Source organism: Paramisgurnus dabryanus, chromosome 5, assembly GCF_030506205.2.
Source record: "Paramisgurnus dabryanus chromosome 5, PD_genome_1.1, whole genome shotgun sequence".
Classification (NCBI taxonomy): domain Eukaryota; kingdom Metazoa; phylum Chordata; class Actinopteri; order Cypriniformes; family Cobitidae; genus Paramisgurnus; species Paramisgurnus dabryanus.
The window spans coordinates 32,281,256-32,304,115 of NC_133341.1; the positions used below are offsets into that span (position 1 = coordinate 32,281,256).

At 36.2% G+C, this 22,860-nt stretch overlaps 1 protein-coding gene across 3 annotated transcripts; it reads left to right on the forward strand.

Moving 5' to 3' along the window:
* Positions 1 to 564: 564 nt before the first annotated feature.
* On the forward strand, positions 565 to 21,349 carry LOC135732777 (cytosolic phospholipase A2 gamma-like). Of its 3 annotated transcripts, none has more exons than XM_065251089.2 (17): positions 565 to 699; positions 813 to 886; positions 968 to 1,024; positions 10,583 to 10,608; positions 10,784 to 10,895; positions 11,065 to 11,207; positions 11,291 to 11,492; positions 13,236 to 13,338; positions 13,837 to 13,977; positions 16,125 to 16,190; positions 16,289 to 16,341; positions 16,452 to 16,581; positions 16,775 to 16,885; positions 17,005 to 17,082; positions 17,162 to 17,316; positions 19,623 to 19,785; positions 19,866 to 21,349. In XM_065251089.2, the coding sequence occupies exons 3-17, from the start codon at positions 968 to 970 to the stop codon at positions 20,030 to 20,032; spliced, it is 1,707 nt and encodes a 568-aa protein (XP_065107161.1). In that variant the 5' UTR covers positions 565 to 699; positions 813 to 886; the 3' UTR covers positions 20,033 to 21,349. The 3 variants fall into 3 exon arrangements, with proteins under 3 accessions (XP_065107161.1, XP_065107162.1, XP_065107163.1); XM_065251090.2 differs by having other exon boundaries at positions 570 to 699; positions 16,289 to 16,342; positions 16,456 to 16,581; XM_065251091.2 differs by lacking the exons at positions 565 to 699; positions 813 to 886; positions 968 to 1,024 and adding exons at positions 6,128 to 6,160; positions 8,248 to 8,504.
* The last annotated feature ends 1,511 nt before the right edge of the window (positions 21,350 to 22,860 follow it).

Here is a 22,860-nt window from a genome sequence, read left to right on the forward strand (position 1 = left end):
TTCACCACTTCCTCCTTCTTTCCCTCCTCCTCTCCCTCTTCCTCTTCCTCCTCTTTCACATCGGCTTGTTCCTTCATATCTCTGTGGATCCATTGTTCCAAAGCTCAGTGAACTGATTTGGCGCTTTTATCTATCTATTGAAGGATCTGATTGATGTGTGTTCAATTTTGAATGTTTAGTTATAGTGTTTTAGCAATCGAGAAAAACTGTAATTGTCATCTTGTGTTTTTATAGCTCTGTGTGGCAGTTGTATTGCTGATGGAATATTCAACCTGGAATACATTTGGGAAAAGATTCAAGGTAGCAGCTTCTGGCTTTACTCCATCTGTACTGAACCTTTAATTATTTATCTGTTTATTACCATCTTAAATCTGTTTGCCTTTTGATTTTTTTACAGAGTTCATTCATTCATTGTACTTAGCTTATGGATAGACAATCGTAGATCTGTCCACTATCTGAACGTTCAATTGAAGGTCACTTTAGATAAAATTGTCTGTAAAATGAATGTAAATGAAAAGATATCTAAACACAAACAGTTTTGACAAAAGTAACGTACGTATTCCTCTTTTACAAAACTTGATGGAGGTGAATGTAAGCTGAAGTTTCAAATGGAAATGACAGACATTGAACTGAACACGAAGGACTTCACTTTGGCTGTTTGCGAGCATTTGAAGCTCAGGTCCAGTTTCTGGCCGTTCGGTATGTTAAAGTGTCTTAATATTCATAAACACTTTAATCTTACAGAGAGATTAATAAATTTGATGAACCTAAATAAAGGCACTTTTGAGCAGTGCTTTTTGTTTTATTAACAGATATGATTTATAGCATTATAAAGTGTTTGAGTGGATCTGGGGCAGAGAGTACAACTTTCTGCACAAAGTGAAAGGTGAGAATAGACCGGGTGTTAATTCGGTTGGTTTGTTATGATATAATCCTGTGAACACTGACCCTATACTTTTGTTGATAGATGATGGAGTGCCAATCGTTCTTCAGGACAGTGAGACGAGAGATTATGAAGACGCCGGTATGTTGCTCAACTCACCTCCCACGTAGAAGGTGACGTTCTCGTGACCTTTCGCAACGTTCCCTAAAAGTTCTCTAAAGGGGGTGAAAAGACCTGAACCTTAGAGAACATTAGGTACATTCCTAAAACATCCTTTGTTGGTTATAAAAGCCTTGCAGTTCAAGGTTCCTTATGTGACTTTAGGGGGACACCTGAGACATTAACAGAACATTCCCACATGGTACTATTTTGGTCATATCATAACGTTCCTGATATGACTGTAGCGGGACGTTCCATATTGGTTATGCTGTGGTCACATAAGAACGTTTCAGAGAGGACATTTGGAACATTAACAGAACATTCCCACATGGTACTATTTTGGTCATATCATAACGTTCCTGATATGACTGTAGCGGGACGTTCCATATTGGTTATGCTGTGGTCACATAAGAACGTTTCAGAGAGGACATTTGGAACATTAACAGAACATTCCCACATGGTATTACTTTGGTCATATCATAAAGTTCCTGATATGACTGTAGCGGGACGTTCCATATTGGTTATCCTGTGGTCAAATAAGAACGTTACAGAAAGGAAATTTGGAACATTAACAGAACATTCCCACATGGTACTATTTTGGTAAGATAAAAATGTTCTTTAGGGGGACGTCCCATATTGGTTATCCTGTGGTCACATGGCAACGTTACAAAGAGGACATTTTGAACATTAATAGAATGTTCCCACATGGTCATCTGTTGGTCATTTAATAATGTTCCTGATATCACTAGGAGGACATAATATGGAATTACACTTAGAACATTTATTTTTATAGGCAGTTAATACAAAGGATGTGTCAATGTGCAGTGGACCATACAAACAAAGTAATAAATAAATGATTTCAGAATGAAGAAAACTAAATGAGTGATTTAGTCTGTACTATCTTACATCAGCTACTACTATGTATTATGTAGTACTCTCCAAATATGATGATGTAGATTGCAATGCATCTTGGAAACAGTAGACAGTTAACAGCAACAGCGTTCAATCCGCTTTATGAAAAGGACTCCCTCTCCCATAATGCCACAGCTTACAAGAGGACCCGGAAGTCGCATGAAATACAAACTGCCACACATGACGACGTGCGATCTTCGTTTTGTCTTTATATAATACTGTAAGGTAAGTTAAGATACTTTTCTTTTTAAACCTACATAGATTTCACTTGTTGTTCTACAGCGAGTTACATGAATGTTTTTTCTGTTTATTTGTTATTCTTTTATGTGATGTTTTTTATTTCTATGTTAGGCTGCAAGTGCTAGTATTATATTCTTATTTGCCATTTAAAGTATAGCGATAAATGCAGGCTTACAAAACAATATTCATAAAGAGGAAGTTAAAGAAATCTATAAGATGTTCGATCTTTACAAAACAAATTAATGCCCAGACCACAAAGAAGCCAACCAAAGATCATATGTTTTGCTTACAAAACAAAAAATCTTTTTGAAAATGCTTTTGTAAATGAATTTAATACCTAAGAGTCATACATTTGTGTTTGTCTTACTCTTTTATTTTACTTTTTTACAATTAAAATGAATTCATGTTTGTGTTTGGTTTGCAGAAGTCATGTACCACACTTCGTCAAACCTGAAGAAGTGTATCTTCCTGCAATCTGGGTAAAGAATTATGTAAGTTTAATACACTTTACTTAAAAACTTAACAGTCATGTTCATTATTTATCTTTGTGCAATTTGATTTAAATTACAATATTGAATGTATTGAATTTGTTAAGTTTTGTATGGGTTAATTTCTTGGATGGGTTAATTTGCCTAATATTAGTATTAGATACAAAAGCACAAGTGTTTTGGCTTAAAAGCTTGCATTGTTTGAAATAGTAAAGAATAATGGCAAATAATGAAGCAGGTGATAAAAAATGCTTGACCAAGAAGTTTTGGAGCTTAACATTTTTGTTGTTTGTAATTGCTTTTTCTTTAAATTGGTAATTTGAAAATCTATCTGGAAGTCTGAAATCTTCCAACATATTTTTTCACATCTCGATTTGAATGTTAAAAAAAAGTTCTTGGACTTGTGATGTTTTGTACTATGTGTTTTTGCCCTTACTTATGCATTTAATGTAAATTTATTTTTTAACTGGATTTGTATTTGTATGCTCTTATTCGGCAGGCTCCAGACCTGGAGATTGAAGTTCCTAAAGGTTGATGTTTATCAAGCTTGTGACCTTATTGCATGGTGTTATTTTTTACATTTGTATATCTAATACACATTTGCATCTGTAAACATAAATTTTATATTTCGTGGGTTATTTTTTTATTTTATTTAACCAGTTGTTGTATATTGGATTCTGTTATTACATTTTATGCACTTCAACTGTAAATGTTTTGTTTTAATTGCATCTTTATTGTTTTAAACAATTTAATTAATGTGGGGTTTTGTTAGCTTTTATGTTATTCTTGTATTTTTTGGCAATTTATTTGTAGCTTTTTTATTATCATTCTGTTTATTTGCCAGATTTTGACATTCTATTTATTTTTCCTGTAATTCCACTTCGATTATTTTCTGTGTTTTTCAATGATACATTTCTGTCACAGTCCCAGTTAAAGCTTGATTCTCCATGTTTCACCGTTCATCACTCATTTGGACTTAATTTCCCATAATCCTCTTCACTCTCTCACCTGAACTGTGTTTGTTATTATCCTCACCTGACAGTCATCCCCCTCATCACTCAACTGTCTAAATACCCTGCTGTTCCCTTTGTCTAGGTCAGTTCTTGTTTATAGTGATGTGTTGTGAGTTTTGCTGTTTACCAGTTGCCATGTGCCTTGTTTAATATTAATTAAAGATTATCATTTTGGATTCATCATCTCTATCTCCTCCTCTATCCTCCACCACACCAACCGTATAAATTTCACAGTATAATTATATATTGGTTGAGTTACGGCTTTTTTGGGGGGCTTCTGGATAAGTTGTGGGTGAGTCTCAAAACATTCTGGGAACTTTAGTAGGCAATGTCCTTAGCACCAGCAGGGTCGTTCTGAGAGCGTTTTGTGAACGTAAAGTCTACATGAAATATGGTCCCCTTAACATTTCCAGAATGTCCTGAATGTTCCGTGAAGGTCTGCCAAATAACGTCCTTCAACCCTTTAAATAACTCCACAACACGTCCGCCTCATAACGTTCTGTAAATGTTACTAGACAACGTCCTTAACACCAGCAGGGTCGTTTTGAGAACGTTATGGGAACGTGAAATTTCAACCTAAAATATGGTTCTCTTAACATTCCCGGGACGTCCTGAATGTTCCGTGGAGGTCTGTCAAATAACGTCCTCCAACCCTTTAGGGAACTCCACAACACGTCCGTCTCATAACGTTCTGGGAACATTACTGGGCAACGTCCTTAACACCAGCGGGGTCGTTCTGAGAACGTTATGGGAACGTAAAATTTCTAGGGGGGCTTACATGTCAGTACTGAGACATGAGAGCGACGCTGACCTCATCATTCTCCTGGATTTCAGTGACGGAGATCCTTTTGAGGTATTGTAAAGCTCAATAAAAATGAGATGTATTATATGGACTGTATATAAATCTTATATAAGATCTCTCCTTTAGCATTTACTCAAAACAAAGATCTTCATTCAAAGAAAAAATGTGCTAAAGTCTTGAAGCTGCTTCAATTCAGTGTCTTAATGTATTGTTCCTCTAAACATCACGTGACACTGTAATTTTTTCATGACAGACAGTGAAGACCACTGCTGAAATGTGCAAGAAACTAGGAATTCCTTTCCCTGAAATACCTGAACCAGAGGACTTTTATGTGTTTGAAACAAGCGTGCCGCACAAGCCCTGAAAAGTGAAGCCAAAACGTCTCGATCGCCCCCCAGTGACTGGTCCCAGTATAGGTCATAAACCCCACCTCCCCATGTTATTCAATGGGACTTGAGACCAACTAAAAAAATTAATTACACTTCAATTATCTTTTTTCCGAACCTGGTTTCTGTCATTTATTGTAGTTTTTATCACGCTGATGTAAATTCAAATGTTTGTTTTTAAAATAAGTTTGTGTTTAGTTAGTTATTTAATGAAATAAAAACGGTGGTGTCACATCATGATTGACAGCTGTGATATCGTGTGATATGCGCATTCTGCGAGAGCGAGGGCGGGGTTTTGATTTTGCGGCTTCACTTCCTGCTCACTACTGCGCATGACTGGTCCCGAAATCGCTACTGCGCAGACTCAAGACCCAAGATGTCAGTGCCATATCGGGACACTGGCGGCTTCACTTTTCACCAATGGAAGGGAGTAAACAGGCGTCGTCCATCTTTTTTTACAGTCTATGGTTTGAAAGCCATGGAGAAGCACCGACTGTGATCCACATCCCTCTCTCTAACAAGGTCAACTGTGGAGGTGAGTTTCAACCTCTTTTGGTTATTCTGAAGTCCTAAATGAAACTGTGTTGTGATTTCAGTGCGGTTTTGTTTCTGCAGATGACATTGAAGAGTGGAGAGACATATATTGCACAATTTAAGGTCCATACAGTCCTGATATGATTGATCCTCTTCTGGATGTCGCTGGCAAAAACATCACAAACAACAAAGAGAAACTAGCTGATGAGATTATAAAGTGCATTGGGCTAACATCACCTGAGCGTTAACATGATTACATTTACTGTGACTGTACACCCAATACATGAATAGTGACAGTCTGAATATATAATCATCATTTTATAATCATTTCTGCAAACTGTTTAATTTGCTTATTATAAAACAAATCCAGCGTTGGATGCAGTGGCGGCTCGTGACTCATCCGATGAGCGCTAATTCAAAATAAGTGTTCGGAGTGTCATGTGTGTTGTTTGCGTTTTCAAAACCGTTTATGATAAAAGAGACGCTCAGGTTCACAAAGTGGGTCACCCGCGCTGCTATACGTGCTGAAACTTCAAGATATCAGACATTCCATAATGCCAACACCACACCCAATGATAATGCAGAAATGTAATTTCATTGCTGTTGAAATGAAAGCTATAGGAAAATGAACTTGAACATTATGACACTTTCTGAAATGGGACTAAAGAGCCTAGAAGCAGTAAAGACGGTTTCAGCAGTTACAACATAAACAAGCGGCTTTCGTGGTCAACACGTAACTTCAGGTAAACTTCGCTAAGAATAAATAACAACAAAGTCCTTTTAAAGTAGTTTATTTATATAACAAGCAAAATAAACAACACATAGATTACCTAAGAAACCAAAACATTTGTTATTTTCGATGAGGTATTTGTTCAAGTGTTCAGTTTAGCAACTAATCAGACCATTAAAGGATTAGTCAATTTTCTTTAAAAAAATCCAGATAATTTACTCACCACCATGTCATCCAAAATGTTGATGTCTTTCTTTGTTCAGTCGAGAAGAAATTATGTTTTTTGAGGAAAACATTTCAGGATTTTTCTCATTTTAATGGACCCCAAAACTTAACAGTTTAAATGCAGTTTAAAATTGCAGTTTCAAAGGACTAAACGATCCCAAACGAGGCATAAGGGTCTTATCTAGCAAAACGATTGTTCTTTTTGGCAAGTAAAATAAAAAATATGCACTTTTAAACCACAACTTCTCGTCTATCTCGGGTCATGTGACCTCACGTAATTGCGTAAAGCCGTGGAAAGGTCACGTGTTACATATATGAAACACACATTTGCGGACAATTTTAAACAATAAACTGACACAAAGACATTAATTTGTATTATTCGGCGTACAACAACGTCGGAATGGTCCTCTTTCTTCACACTGGTAAACACTTGGGCGTAGTTTCACATACGTCATCTGTGACCTCTTGACATAATGACGTATTGCGTGAGGTCGCGCTGGCGCGTTACATGGCCAGAGATATACAAGAAGTTGTGGTTTAAAAGTGCATATTTTTTATTTTTCTTGTCAAAAATGACAATCGTTTCTCTAGATAAGACCATTATGCCTCGTTTGGGATCAGTTTGAGTTCTTTGAAACTCTGTTGAAACTGCAATTTTAAACTGCATTAAAACTGTTAAGTGTTGGTGTCCATTAAAGTCCATTAAAATGAGAAAAATACTGGAATGTTTTCCTTAAAAAAAACATAATTTCTTCTCGACGGAACAAAGAAAGACATCAACATTTTGGATGACATGGTGGTGAGTAAATTATCTGGATTTTTTTAAGAAAATTGACTAATCTGAAGCCGAAAATAAACTTTGGACCAGAAGCTTATCGCGTGACCGCACGTGCATCGGGTCCAGTTGGTTTAAAAAAAAATTGCCACTAGTTCGGGTCAGACTCGGGTCTAATTTTCCAAGGTTTGTCTCGGGATGGGTCTTTCTTTTAAAAAAAGTTATTTATGCATGTCGGGTTCGGGTATAAATTGATTTGGTTTCGGTTCGGGTACATTTCTTTGGACCCGAGAAGACCTCTAGTGTGCACCTTCAGGAGACCAAAATTGGGCGTTCAAAGACGTGAAAAAGACGTTGTTTCGATGTCACTTTGCATTGTTTTTATCTAGTTGATGAAATTCATATTTCTACCTAAACAAAGATATCTCAGGAAATTTAGTATAGGGACCAATTCTCACTTTTAACTAGTGTCTTATTAGCTTACATATTAGCGGTTTATTAGTGCTTATAAAGGACATATTAATGCCTTGTTCTGCATGACCATATTTTACATCCCTTAACCCAATCCAATACCTAAACCTAACGTCTACAACAACTACCTTATTAGCTATTAATTAGCAGTAAATTGGGAGTTTACTAAGGCAAAAGTCATAATTAATAATCAATAAGTGTTCCCCATACTAAAGTGTTACCAACTTGAACTAAATATCTTAAACAAACACTCTGGGTTGTTTTTAACCCAGGGTTGGGTCACAATATATTAGACAGAACCCACTGATGGGTTAAAATGAACCAACTGGTGGGTTAATGTCAATCAACCATGAGTTAAATCAACCCAGCGTTGGGTCAGTGTTTATTTAGCTGTAACATAGCCAGATATTTATAACAAATATGTTTCCCTTTAGTGCAGTTGTCTTTTTCACCTTCTCCAGTCTTATTTTTGCTCAAAGGTGATGGATTATGAATATATGTCCTCTTACTTTTTTGGAATGTGATAATTTTTGTAACATGTAAACTCATATTAATGTGTTTTAGGCTCATTTACTGATAAGTGTTGATAATAATGAATAATAATAATTAGGCTTGTTTTGGGCTTATAGCTATGGTTTGGCAACACTGGCTGAAAGTTCAAGATGTTTGGTCAGACGTTGGATAAGGCCAACACCACACCCAATGATGATGCAGAAATTCATTTAGGTTTCAAAAGTCTATAGGTTACTACAGAAGCAGCAAGTGTGAAAGACGAACAACGATCATCATCGCCACTGCATAAAGGAGCGAGGCGAAAGACGTTGTGCGTTGTGAATTGCAGCAGTGTTATAGATATTTGTGTTATAGTGTGCGTCTTTGCATGAATGTGAGTATACAGTAGCTCTAAATATAACTTTTCTTACCATTATTAAGCTTATTTAGCTAAACTTATTATGGACTGCTCATTAGATGCATTTACCTCATTATTTAATTCATAATAAATGAACATGGATTTGACATCCATCCTGCTTCATTTGTTATTTCAGTTATTATACTGCTGAGAGGCTGAAAATTATTTAATGTGGAATTATTGGCCCAAGGAAACAGAAAATAGAGAATGTAATGTCTATTTATTACCTTATTTCTTAAATCTGGTTGCTTTGTTGTTGTTTTTTACAGAATTATACATTCAATTCAATTCAATTGAATTGTATTTATATAGCGCTTTTCACAATTGTTTAATTGTTTCAAAGCAGCTTTACATTATTAGATGCAGGAGAAAACACAGAAAAATCCATGGACAACATAAGCAGCAGAATACAGCGACTAATATTAAACTGTACTTGTGAGCGCAGTAATAATGTAACGTAAAGAAAAAAAACCCTGGCTTTTTAGTCAGGAGGGAAAAGTCCTAGGGGGGAAAAAGCCTTGAGAAAGAACCAGACATAGCTGATTCTCTAGAGAGGATATATTATATAATAGGTACAATTTTATACAATTTTATTGGAATTAAAACATTTAAAATAATTATACATATATATATTCAAGTAGATCAAGCACAGGGAGCTGTGGTCGATTGTCAGGGCATCATGTTGAAGAAAAGCCTGTAGATCATTGGTGTGATGATGACAATTCAATGATTTTTGTTGCTACTTATTGGGCCGTGCATCTGTATTTCCCAGAATGCTTTGCATGCAACTGCCTTTGGTTATTTTTTAAATTAAGTGTTATTTTATGCATTTTTAGGTCAAGAGAAAGATTTTGTAGTGTTTAATGTTGGCTTATCTTATTGATTTAGAAGAGTTTGTGTTATATTTTTATGAATTGTTTGGTTACCATCGTGCAGAAGAGTGGCGCTTGTGGTTAAGTTGTGGATGTGACGTAGGTACTTCTAATACATCATTAGCATGCTAACGTGTGCTTATGCTAATTAGTATTATATAGAAACTGACAATTGGTTTAACTAGACTTTATTGCTTGAATTAACTTGTTTTGTCTTTGTTGAACAGACCAGAATTAATTGCGTGGAAAAGTTTTCCTTAACTGAATTAAGTTTATTGAACAAGATATTTTTATGACCAATGAAAATATATTTATTAAGATTATTTGTTTAAATTAACTTATTGTATTCTTGTTGTACAAGCCTAAACTAATTTCGTGGAAAAGTTTTCCTTAATTCAATTATGTCGAACGAACAAACTATTTTTTGAAAAATCTTTTTGCACTTATACTTTTAAGTTGAATTAACTTGGATTTACAAGTGATGAGTTGCTGTAACTAAATAAATCAAGTAAACTCATTTCTTGTCAAGATAGTTAAAATGACTTTTAAATTCAAGTTGATTAAGTTGATTAAACTTAGAAATGCACCTAAATCCTGGCCAGGACACGTCCGGGAAGAATGGCACGTATAGTCACTCTAATTAAACTTCTATGCAGCATTTTTCTTTTTGCACATTTCTAAGTTTAATCAACTTAATCAACTTGAATTTACAAGTCATTTCAACTATCTTGACAAGAAATGAGTTTACGTGATTTATTAAGTTACAGCAACTCATCACTTGTAAATCCGAGTTAATTAAACTTAAAAATCTAAGTGCAAATATTTTTACAGTTATGGCAATGAATTTAATCAAATTGGTTATGCAAGTCAACTGAACATTTAAGTTTTCGACTAGTATACAGTTGGTATAACTTAAATTTGTTAAGTTGGCATAAAACAAAAACTTTTTGTGTGAACTTTCAGTTTTGAATTCATGTGTTTATTTATATTTATGTCTGTATATGTACTACATAAGGTGGTTTTTCTTTGAAATGTGTAACAGTTCTCGCATTTAGCAATTATTTGTTCTGCTATGCTTCTTGAACACATGTCAAATCATAAACTTTATGAAATTTATGAATATCAAATTACTATTAAAGCTCCTTTTTACTGTTTTCAAAATGAATGTTTATTGTTTTCTAGATGAGTGCCTCCAAATCCCACATGAGGTAAATATAATGGCTCAGCTCAAGATAACACAAGCACATCATCTGATTATATGTGTTGCAAAAATAATTCAAACTCAAAAAAGTTTAAAAAGTAATCTTTTAAAATTTTATGAATTGTATTCAAATATAGCCTATGTGTCAAATACCAATAGTAATATAATAATCGCTCCTGCAGCGGTGAGGTGAGAATTGGACAAACTCTGAATAAACATGAGGAAGAGTTTGTGACCAGAAGATTAAAAACTGTTCAACAAAGTCTGAAAAAGCTCGGGATAGACTGCACGCTGGTAAAACTATACATTCAGTCACATCTAGTCTTATACTTTATAAATCTGACTATATACACTATACAAAAAAATTGAAGACAAAACTTAAGAGTGTTTGCTTTCTTGTGAAAAAATGTTGTCATCAATGCTCAATGGTTTTACGTGTATGACTATTATTCATGGGTTTCAGGATAATGTGCCAAAAATTGCACTACTGGGTTCTGGAGGAGGAGAACGAGCCATGCTGGGTTTACTGGGATGTCTGGTTAAACTTGAAAAAATAGAGCTACTGGATTGCATCCTTTATCTGAGTGGAGTCTCTGGATCAACCTGGTACACACAGACACACACAAACACACACACACAGATGAGATGACTATGAGATCAACTATAATCAATCTCTTTATCTTATGAAGGTGCATGACATCTTTATATCAGGAGTCAAACTGGTCCACAAAGGTCAACTCAGTGAAGGAGAAGATCATTCAGACACACAAAGGTTCTGGTGTAGGCTGGGGTGATGCAAATTCCAAACTGAAGAAATATTACGATGAGAAAGGCATGCTCAGCTTAACTGATGTTTGGGGAGTGATAATGGTCACTTCATTTGTGAAAGAGGTAATACATCCCTAAATATACAGTATGATTTTAGATATTGTCATTTTCAGTCCCAAGTCACAAAATCCTAGGTTGTTTCAACCATCTTACTCTGTCAGTATTAAAGGTGCCAAAGAACGCATTGAAATCATCTGTTAAATTTTTCTCTGATATCTACACAGAAGGGTTGTGGCTTTTTTAAGGTGTAAAAAGTATCCAGAGACAGTTTTACATTCCATTGAGATCCATTTATAATCCTAGGATTTGCTTTAAAATTAAATGGTCTATTACAGTTTTTTACAGACGCTAGGACACATTTCTCAATACTTAGGTTACTTTAGCAAAACTCTTCACACAGTTCTCCCAACCAACTTTCAGCTTGGCAAAGCAGTTCATTTTCCATTCAAAATGCACTACAACTACCAAAACACTTTATTCAGGTCTCAAATCAACCCATTCTTCCAGAACACTAGCAAAGGTTGACAGCCGACAAACACATGTTGTCACCCACAAAACAATGACCTAAAAAACACTAACAACATGCACTATACAATGTTTTCTTGTGTAAAACAAGGACGCATCTGTTTATAATTCACTGCAATATATGTTACTGGAATGAATCAGACATGATGCAGAATTCTTCAATATTTTTATTTTTTTGCTCTGAGTAATTCCAAAATACAAGAATTTGTTTACACACTATCCACTTAAACAGATACAATAGTAATGCTAATCTACTCAGTCTTCTCCATTTGGCCAATTGTTTTTATAGAATTTTATTTTAAGATTTTAAATATATTTCATTCAAATATTACTGTAGAAATGTAGCAAATGGCGGTCTTATTCAGTTTTGCATCATGTTAATGTTTTGAACATACAATTTTTTACAGATGCTATGACACATTTCTCAATACTTAGGTCACTTTTGCAAAACTCTTCACACAGTGAGCACGAGGATGAATTATCATTGCTTTGGCACAAAATGCATTCAATGATACATCTCTCAAATTTCATGAATTATATTTTCACTCAGACACAACAACTGCCAAAACTCTTTGTACGTACAGGCCAATTTGCACATGCTTACATACTGTTTTCAAAACTGTTAAACTTATGTTCAAAACAATAACATAATACAAAACTGAATAAGACAGCAATTTGCTACATTTCTACAGTAATATTTTAATGAAATATATTTTAAATCTTAAAAATAAATGCTATAAAAACAGTTGGCCAAATGGAGAAGACTGTGCAGATTAGCATTACTATTGTATCTGTATCAGTGGATGGTGTGTATACAAATTCTTGTATTTTGGAATTACTCAGAGCAAAAAATTAAAAATAACTACTTAAAATATTGAAGAAATCTGCATAATTTCTGATTCATTCTAGTAAAATATTGTGGTGAATTATAAACAGAGAAAACATTGTATAATGCTACATGTTGTTAGTGTTTTTAGGTCATTGTTTTGTTGGTGACAACGTGTGTTTGTCGGGTGTCAACCTTTACTAGTGTTCTGGAAGAATGAGTTGATTTGAGACCTGAATAAAGTGTTTTGGTAGTTGTAGTGCATTTTGAATGTGAAATGAACTGCTTTGCCAAGCTGAAAGTTGGTTAGGAGAACTGTGTGAAGAGTTTTGCTAAAGTAACCTAAGTATTGAGAAATGTGTCCTAGGGTCTGTAAAAAACTGTATTACTTCTCAGAAAGCAACGCAAAGGTAATTAAGAAAACTTCACTTCTGCAATAATATTTTTCTCTTCAGATAGACGAGCACATAATTTCAGAGCACCAGGTTGGACATGATAAAGACCCGTTTCCCATCTATAATGTGATTGACAAGGGATGCAGACAGCAGAATAATGGAGGTAGGTGTGTGTGTGTGTGTGTGTGTGTGTGTGTGCGTGCGTGCGTGCGTGCGTGTGTGTGTACCTGGTAATTATCACGTTGTGGGGACCAATTGTCCCCACAAAGATAGGAATACCAGTGTTTTTGTGACCTTGTGGGGACATTTTGATGTCCCCATGAGGAAACAAGCTTATAAATCTAACAAGATGATGTTTATTGAAAATCTAAGGTACAAGAAAGGTTTTTGTGATGGTTGGGGTTAGGGAATGGGGCAGGTAAGGGGAATAGAATATACAGTTTGTATGGTATAAAATGCATTACGTCTATGGAATGTCCCCACAAAACATGGAAACCAGAGTGTGTGTGTGTGTGTGTGTGTGTGTGTGTGTGTGTGTGTGTGTGTGTGTGTGTGTGTGTGTGTGTGTGTGTGTGTGTGTGTGTGTGTGTGTGTGTGTGTGTGTGTGTGTGTGTGTGTGTGTGTGTGTCATATTTTAAATGAATGAGTTGTCTTTCTGCAGATCCCTGGTTTGAGATCACCCCATATGAAGCAGGTTATTCCATCATCGGAGCGTTTGTGGACGTCTCTAAATTTGGCAGTGAGTTTCAAGGTGGCCGTGAGATTAAACATCTGCCTGAAATGGACATGCTTTACCTGCAATGTAAGGACGAGCTCTATGTATGTGGCTGTTGTGTTTTAAAATAAGTTAAAAGTAAAGCTGCTTCACTGTTTCAAGATTATTTGTCACACACACAAGTATACAAACAACATCTGGCCACCTCTGCATAGACTGCAAACTATTTATAAGATAAAACTAAAATATAAGAAAACTGTAACATAAAACTAAAATATAAAAACTACAATATAATTTAAACTAAATATTAACATAAATATTAACAAATAACGAATAAACTTCAAGCAAAGAGGTAAATGTCACAAATAAATTAGGCTACGTTCACATTGCAGGCTGAAACGACCCAATTCTGATTTTTTTGCCCCTATGCGACCTGTATCTGATCTTTTCATGACAGTCTGAACGACACAGATCCGATCTTTTCAAATGTGACCCAGGCCACTTGGGTATGTGGTCCTGAATCCGATACGTATCCGATCTTTTGAAATGCGACCTCCATCTGATTTAACTATTTGGCTTGTGTTTTGTTTCCGTGCACTTGAGGCATTTTGCACATTTGTTCTGCACTTTGTTACTTCTGACCCTATTTTATAAAAAATTTTTATTTATTATAAACGTAAATTCTGATCTAATTTAAGTCTGTAAATTTTGAATCGCTTTTCGTTGTATCGATGTTGCGCTATTGCGTGCTGGCCATGCTTGCGCATGCAATTTAGCCGAACGGGCTAGGTGCTCTGCGTCTCATATTTAGAAGTTCATCAAACTAAACATACAAAAACGGATGTTTTTCGACGTGTGTAAGTTTTTAAAATGTATTTAAAACAGACTGGTTATCTTGTCAAAAGTTAAACTACAAAACAGGTAAGCCGTTTCTTTAAATTTCGGTGCTGAAACGAAAAATATCTGCACCAAACCTATATTTATGCCTGACACGACTGTCTTTCTTGTGATTTAATATTATGGTCGGTGTTCACTTTCAAAATGATAGCAAAGAGATTCCTGAAATAAATAATATCATCCGTTCTTTCTGTATCTAAAGTGAATACAGAGATGATCAAAGTCAAAGCAAGCAAGCAGGAATTTCTGTGCTAAATAATAACGCGTAGTGTCTATAAAATCATTAATTTCAGTGTTTTTCTTGTTATAAATTAACGTTTTGTATATATGGTTATATACAACGAATTGTATATAAAGCTCCGTTTTTATCATTTAAAGTAACAATCACAAATTATTTGTCATTTCTCATTGTCGTTTTTTTTGGTCATGACTGCTTTGACGCGCTATCTCCAAATTAAATAAAAACACTGAATTGTAGCCGGAGTTTCCAAAGCAGGATCACCTTTGTTATTTTTTTAGGTTTAGTTATCAAAATGTTTTTTGTGTGATGTTCTGTAGATCGTGGCTTTAAAATGTTATGAGGAATAATTAAACAAATGTTGCCTTACATTTTACCTTAAAAAAAAAAATTATATATATATATATATATAAAGATTATATAATGATTCCACAATTCTGATTGGAATATGTAAATCCTTAGTCGAGGACACCCCTAGAAGATTGTAATTGTGCTGGCTCCGTTGGGAAAATAACTTTAATATTGCAAAAAGAGCTCCGCTGTTGACTACACCGTTGTTGACATCCATGTTTAACGTTAGCTTACATGTGACGTCCTTGACCGTTGTGTACTCTTATGCGCATGCGGGCACTTCTGGGTCATTTCACGTTCACACAGGAGATCACAAAAGGTCGCATTTAATTGGAAATGTGAACGGCCTTGCAAAAAAATCAAATATTTTCAAAAAATCGGAATTGAGCATTAAGCCCTGCAGTATGAACGTAGCCTTAGTCCATTAAAAGGGACATTTTACAAGACTTTTGTAAGATAAACAAATCTTTGCTGTACCCAGAGTACGTATGTGAAGTTTAAGCTCAAAATACCACATAGATAATTTATTATAACATGTTAAAATTGAGACTTTGAAGGTGTGAGAAAAATGTGTGTCGTTTTAAATGCAAATGAGCTGATGAAATGATGAAAACACTGATCACCATAATGGTGGTTTGATAAATTGAAACTCACTTGTGTTGTCAATTATACTGTTTTATATGTTTTGTGCCATTGTCAAAATAAATCTGATGTATTAGTTGTTTATTGTCATCTTGTGTTTTTGTAGCTCTGTGTGGCAGTTGTATTGCTGATGGAGAAATCAACATGCAATACGTATTGGAAAAGATTAAAGGTACCAGCTGCTGGCTTTACTCCATCTAAGAAAACATTTCATGTTTATTTATTAACTATATATATATATTCAATTTGGTTGCTTTTGGATTTTTACAGGGTTCTTTAATAAAAGTAAAGAAAATATTTTTCAGGTGGATGGAAAGTTGGAAGGTAAATTACGAGTATCCACATATTTCTTATTTTATGATCACTTTTTCTAATGCTTTACAATTTTGCACAACAATGCTCCTCACAACAACACACAACACTTTTTTCTTCCGAAGATAGCACGTCTCCAACAATAGAAGAAGTCCACCAACTGTTCTTGGATCTGGTGGAAATGAATCTCTGTGCGTTGAGAGGTGAAGACACTTCTCCTTATGAAGAAGCCATCAGAGCAAAGCTATCAGGTAAGCAGATGCTTTGAGTTTGTTGTCACACTTTTTCATCACACATTTTTTTAAGATCATACTGTGCAGACAACAAATGAACAAATAAGGCAACACAAATATCAAGTGTAGTAATTAAATTCATTGTTAATTTATTTCAAAGCATTCGTCAGAGAAGAAATGTAAAGTATTGTATGTCTTCCCTTACTACCAGAACTTCAGCTGGACTTAGTTGAAATAGATGAAACAGACGGTGTATTTGATCCAGTTAAGAGGTTCACTGCGGCTGCATCTGAGAGTTTGAAGTCCACATTTCAGTCGGCGAGTATGTTGAAGTGTCTCTACAATCATTTTGATCTTCCAGACAGATAAATATCTTTGATAAACCTAAAAATAAATGAAGGGACTTTGATTTTGATGAGTGTATTTGTGTTTTGTTAACAGATGTTTATGGGAACGTTATTCAGTCTGTGTTTAAGTGGAACTGGGGCAGAAAGTACAATTTTCTTTACAAAGTGAAAGGTGAGAATAGACCGGGTATTATCAGTTTGTTGATTCTGATATAATCCTGTGAACACTGACCCTATACTGTTGTTGATAGATGACGCAGTGCCCATCATTTTTTGGGACAGTAAACAGAGAGACTATGAAGATGCCGGTATATTGAACAACTCTCCTTACATCTCAGTGCTGAGACAGGAGAGAGACGTTGACCTCATCATTTCCCTGGATTTCAGTGAAGGAGATCCTTTTGAGGTATAAAGCTCAATTAAAATAAGAAGATGTATCATCTTCCTCATACTCCTCCTCCTCATCCATCTCATCTTCCTCATGCTCTTCCTCCTCATCCACCACATCTTCCTCATACTCTTTCTTCTCATCCATCTCATCTTCCTCATGCTCTTCCTCCTCATCCATCTCATCTTCCTCATGCTCTTCCTCCTCATCCATCTCATCTTCCTCATGCTCTTCCTCCTCATTCATCTCATCTTCCTCATCCTCTTCCTCCTCATCCACCACATCTCATCTTCCTCATCCTCTTCCTCCTCATCCACCACATCTTCCTCATGCTCTTCCTCCTCATCCATCACATCTTCCTTATACTCTTCCTCCTCATTCATCTCATCTTCCTCATGCTCTTCCTTCTCATCCACAACATCTTCCTTGTACTCTTCCTCCTCATCCATCTCATCTTCCTCATGCTCTTCATCCTCATCCATCACATCTTCCTCATGCTCTTTCTTCTCATTCATCTCATCTTCCTCATGCTCTTCCTCCTCATCCACCACCACATCTTCCTCATGCTCTTCCTCCTCATCCACCACCACATCTTCCTCATGCTCTTCTTCCTCATCCATCTCATCTTCCTCATGCTCTTCCTTCTCATTCATCTCATCTTCCTCATCCTCTTCCTCCTCATCCACCACATCTCATCTTCCTCATCCTCTTCCTCCTCACCCACCACATCTTCCTCATGCTCTTCCTCCTCATCAAGCACATCTTCCTCATGCTCGTTCTTCTCATCCATCTCATCTTCCTCATGCTCTTCCTCCTAATCCATCTCATCTTCCTCCTACTCGTTCTTCTCATCCATCACATCTACCTCAAGCTCTTCCTCCTCATCCACCACATCTTCCTCATGCTCTTCCTCCTCATCCACCACATCTTCCTCATGCTCTTCCTCCTCATCCATCACATCTTCCTTATACTCTTCCTCCTCATTCATCTCATCTTCCTCATGCTCTTCCTTCTCATCCACAACATCTTCCTTGTACTCTTCCTCCTCATCCATCTCATCTTCCTCATGCTCTTCATCCTCATCCATCACATCTTCCTCATGCTCTTCATCCTCATCCATCACATCTTCCTCATGCTCTTCCTCCTCATCCACAACATCTTCCTCATTCTCTTTCTTCTCATTCATCTCATCTTCCTCATGCTCTTCCTCCTCATCCACCACCACATCTTCCTCATGCTCTTCCTCCTCATCCACCACCACATCTTCCTCATGCTCTTCTTCCTCATCCATCTCATCTTCCTCATGCTCTTCCTTCTCATTCATCTCATCTTCCTCATCCTCTTCCTCCTCATCCACCACATCTCATCTTCCTCATCCTCTTCCTCCTCACCCACCACATCTTCCTCATGCTCTTCCTCCTCATCAAGCACATCTTCCTCATGCTCGTTCTTCTCATCCATCTCATCTTCCTCATGCTCTTCCTCCTAATCCATCTCATCTTCCTCATACTCGTTCTTCTCATCCATCACATCTACCTCAAGCTCTTCCTCCTCATCCACCACATCTTCCTCATGCTCTTCCTCCTCATCCATCACATCTTTCTCATGCTCTTCCTCCTAATCCATCTCATCTTCCTCATGCTCTTCCTCCTCATCCATCACATCTTTCTCATGCTCTTCCTCCTCACCCACCACATCTTCCTCATGCTCTTCCTCCTCATCAAGCACATCTTTCTCATGCTCTTCCTCCTAATCCATCTCATCTTCCTCATGCTCGTTCTTCTCATCCATCTCATCTTCCTCATGCTCTTCCTCCTAATCCATCTCATCTTCCTCATACTCGTTCTTCTCATCCATCACATCTACCTCAAGCTCTTCCTCCTCATCCACCACATCTTCCTCATGCTCTTCCTCCTCATCCATCACATCTTTCTCATGCTCTTCCTCCTAATCCATCTCATCTTCCTCAAGCTCTTCCTTCTCATCCATCACATCTACCTCAAGCTCTTCCTCTTTATCCATCTCATCTTCCCCCTTCTCTTCTCTCATCCATCTCATCTTCCTCATCTATCTCATCTTCCTCATACTCTTCCTACTCATTGTTTATATAAACACACAACACCTGTACACTTTGAGCTGGTTTATATTATAACATCTGCAATAAATGGAGAAGTGAAGCGCATGTCTGATCTGTGTGATGAGAAACATCTCCTTTTGTCTTGCGATGAAGGTCATGTGGTTTAAAGTGAGATTGAGAGTAAATAATGACTTTATGACTTTTTTCTCTCAGCATCACGTGATAATGTCATATTCTTCCATTACAGACAGTAACGAAAGCTGCTGCTATGTGCAAGAAAGAAAACATCCCTTTCCCTAAAGTTGATATACCACCTAATGAGTTCGCAAAGGACTTTTATGTGTTTGAAGGCCATGGAGAAGCACCGACCGTGATCCACATCCCTCTCTTCAACACAGTCAACTGCGGAGGCAAGTTTTTATCTCTTTTGGTTGTTCTAAAGTCCTGAATGAAACTGTGTTGTGATTTCAGTGTGGTTCTGTTTCTGCAGTTAATATTGAGGAGTGGAGAAGAGAATATCGCATATTACATCTTCCCTACGGTCCTGATAGGATTGATTCTCTTCTGAATATTGCTGGCAAAAACATCACAAACAACAAAGAGAAACTGCTGGATGAGATTATAAAGTGCATTGGGGTGAAATCAGCTAAGCATTAGCATGATTACATTTAATACTTTGAATATACCAAATACTATACAAAAACGTAATAATGAAAAGCGCAGAGTGAACAAACTGCAGTTCTGTTATCATTGTCTGATGCATTTTATTGTCATAATATAATCTGGCATTATCATCAGCTGTTTTTAAGCAATCGTCTGATGTTCGTTAGTGAGAAAAAAGCTTTTATCTTCCAATACCGATTATAGGCCGATAGTCATCCCTAATTAAAATGTTACACTTCAGGTCTGTTTGATATGTTAAAAAATATTTTGCTTCTTCTGAAATTAATTAATAAATTGTTTTATAAAAAAGCAAACAAAAAAGTTATTTTATTAAATTACTTTGATAAGTTTATGTGGACTGCAGGCTTAAACCAAAAACAAATTAGGAATAAATGAAAAGTTTGGTTCCAAAAAGAGAAAACTCTATTTTTTGTCAAAACATGTTTATTATTATGTTATCATGTTTTTATTGTGTTTTATTGTGCTGCTTAGCTGTGTTTGTTATTTATGAAAGCTTAAATCAAAACAAACTAAATATAGTTTGATGATATTAATTGGAATGCACAAAGATGTTTGAAAACTTTAAAAAGCAAAGTTATCTGGTTTTTTTTTATTTGGCATGAATGCATAAAACTTTGTGCTTTACTGAAGAAAGGAGGTCATACATCTGGGATTACATGAGAATGAGAACCAGTGAGTTTTGAAGTTATTGTAGTTTCGCTAAATAAACTCTTGTATTGTTTGACAAGAGTCATTTGGATTAGTTAGTGTGTGTGCTTTTGGGAGTTTCAACATTTTGACAAACTAGCTATAGGCTATGTATGTCATTATTATATCTTTTTGTCTATATAAAGCATGACAATTTAAGTTTCTGATTGTGTTTTAACAATTTACTAAAATTATGATTTTAATTCAAGTAAAATAACAAAATAATGCTACTTTTTTTTGCAGGTAAATAAGATAAAATTCCAAAGAAAAATGCACGAGACTTGAGTGTTTTTAAATAAAACATTTTGGGGCGGTTTCCCAGACAGTGATTACACTAAAATTAAAGAGCTGCCCAAACTGCAAACAACTTGCAGTGACCACATCAGTGCTCTTCGTTTTGCCTCAAAATGCACAAAAGTAATGTTTTGATTTTAAGCATGTTTCTTAAAACTAGTTATATTTCCTAACTAAACTAAGGCCTAGTCCTGGCTTAAGCTAATCCCTGTCTGGGAAACCACCCCTTTAAATTAATGTTATCTTAAGATTGTGTTGAAAATGTGTTGCTTTGCTTCTATTGAAATCAAATAAAATCTTTTTTTCAAACTGAAAAGGTTTAATTTGCTTATTATAAAATTTTTAGACAGGTGTGAAGAATATTAATTACTAATTCATGCATATTCAGTCATTGAAGCCCCAAGGCAGGCAATGGCAGCCTCCTTTTGACAAGGTCAATCACCGCATCCTCCTGTCGACCCTCATGTCTATGGGTGTCTCTGACACAGCACTTCTATGGTTCAAGTCATACCTCTCAGGTAGGTCATTTCGGGTATCCTGGAGGGGTGACATCTCCAAACCTCAACGTCTCGATACCGGGGTGCCTCAAGGCTCTGTGCTTGGACCGCTGCTCTTTTCGATATACATGACATCCCTGGGCTTTGTCATTCGAAAACATGGCTTTTCCTACCACTGAAATGCGGACGACACTCAACTCCACTTGTCGTTCCACCCTGATGATCCCACGGTTTCTGCCCGCATCTCTACTTGCCTGAGAATAAGAGTGGTCGTCAATGAGCCAAAGAGGCCGCACGTCACTCCTCTCTTTATCAAGTTACACTGGCTTCCTATAACAGCTCACATCAAATTTAAGGCTCTGCTCCTGGCCTTTAAAACCCCCACTGGGTCAGCACCCCCTTATCTTCACTCGCTTATACAGCCTTGCGTACCCTCTCGATCCCTGCGCTCTGCCACTGAGCAATGGCTTGTGGTGCGATCTCAAAAAGGGGAAAAAACACTAGCGCGTACCTTCTCAGGAGCTGTTCCACAACTGTGGAATGATCTGCCGACCGTGACACGATCTGCTGACACTGTAGCTCTCTTTAAAGCCATCTCTTCTGCCAATACCTTACTTCCTAATAAAGGACTTACTATCTTTCTTTTTCCTTTCTCTTTATCTGTACATTTCTAAAAAAAAAAAAATTACTGACCAACCCCTTATCTATGTATACTCTGTTGGACTTGATGAGACTATTTCTGGTGCACTTATGTATTGCTGTTTTTGTGTTGCTGTAATTGCTTCTATTGTTTACCTCATTTGTAAGTCGCTTTGGACAAAAGCGTCTGCTAAATGACAAAATGTTCTCGACTGAACCAAAGTAAACTTGTGGTATTACCTTTTTAAGTAATTGAAATCCAATTACTTATGATCTACCTGCAGGTGCAAAAGATCAAAATATTGGGAAAAATCGCCTTTAAAGTTGTTGCATAGAAATTCATTTGGACATTATTCTAATGAAAAATACATCTCTGATTTATTTACTCTAAGAAATTTACAAAATATCTTCATGAAACCTTACTAAGTATCCTGAGGGCTATTGCTGCAAATGCACAAATGTGCAACTTATGGTCCTGGGTCACACATCTAGCATCCCTTTTTACTACACCGAGTTGACAGTTTTAAAACGGGACTAAAATTTTGAATTTATGATCAAAATTTGCATTAGGAAAGTTGTTCAGATGAAATTCATGTTATTAAGTGGCAACTTTACAGCTTGTTATAGGTAAAATCCTGCTCTACATCATTACTAAGGTGAAAAGTCCTTAAAAAAATATAAAAT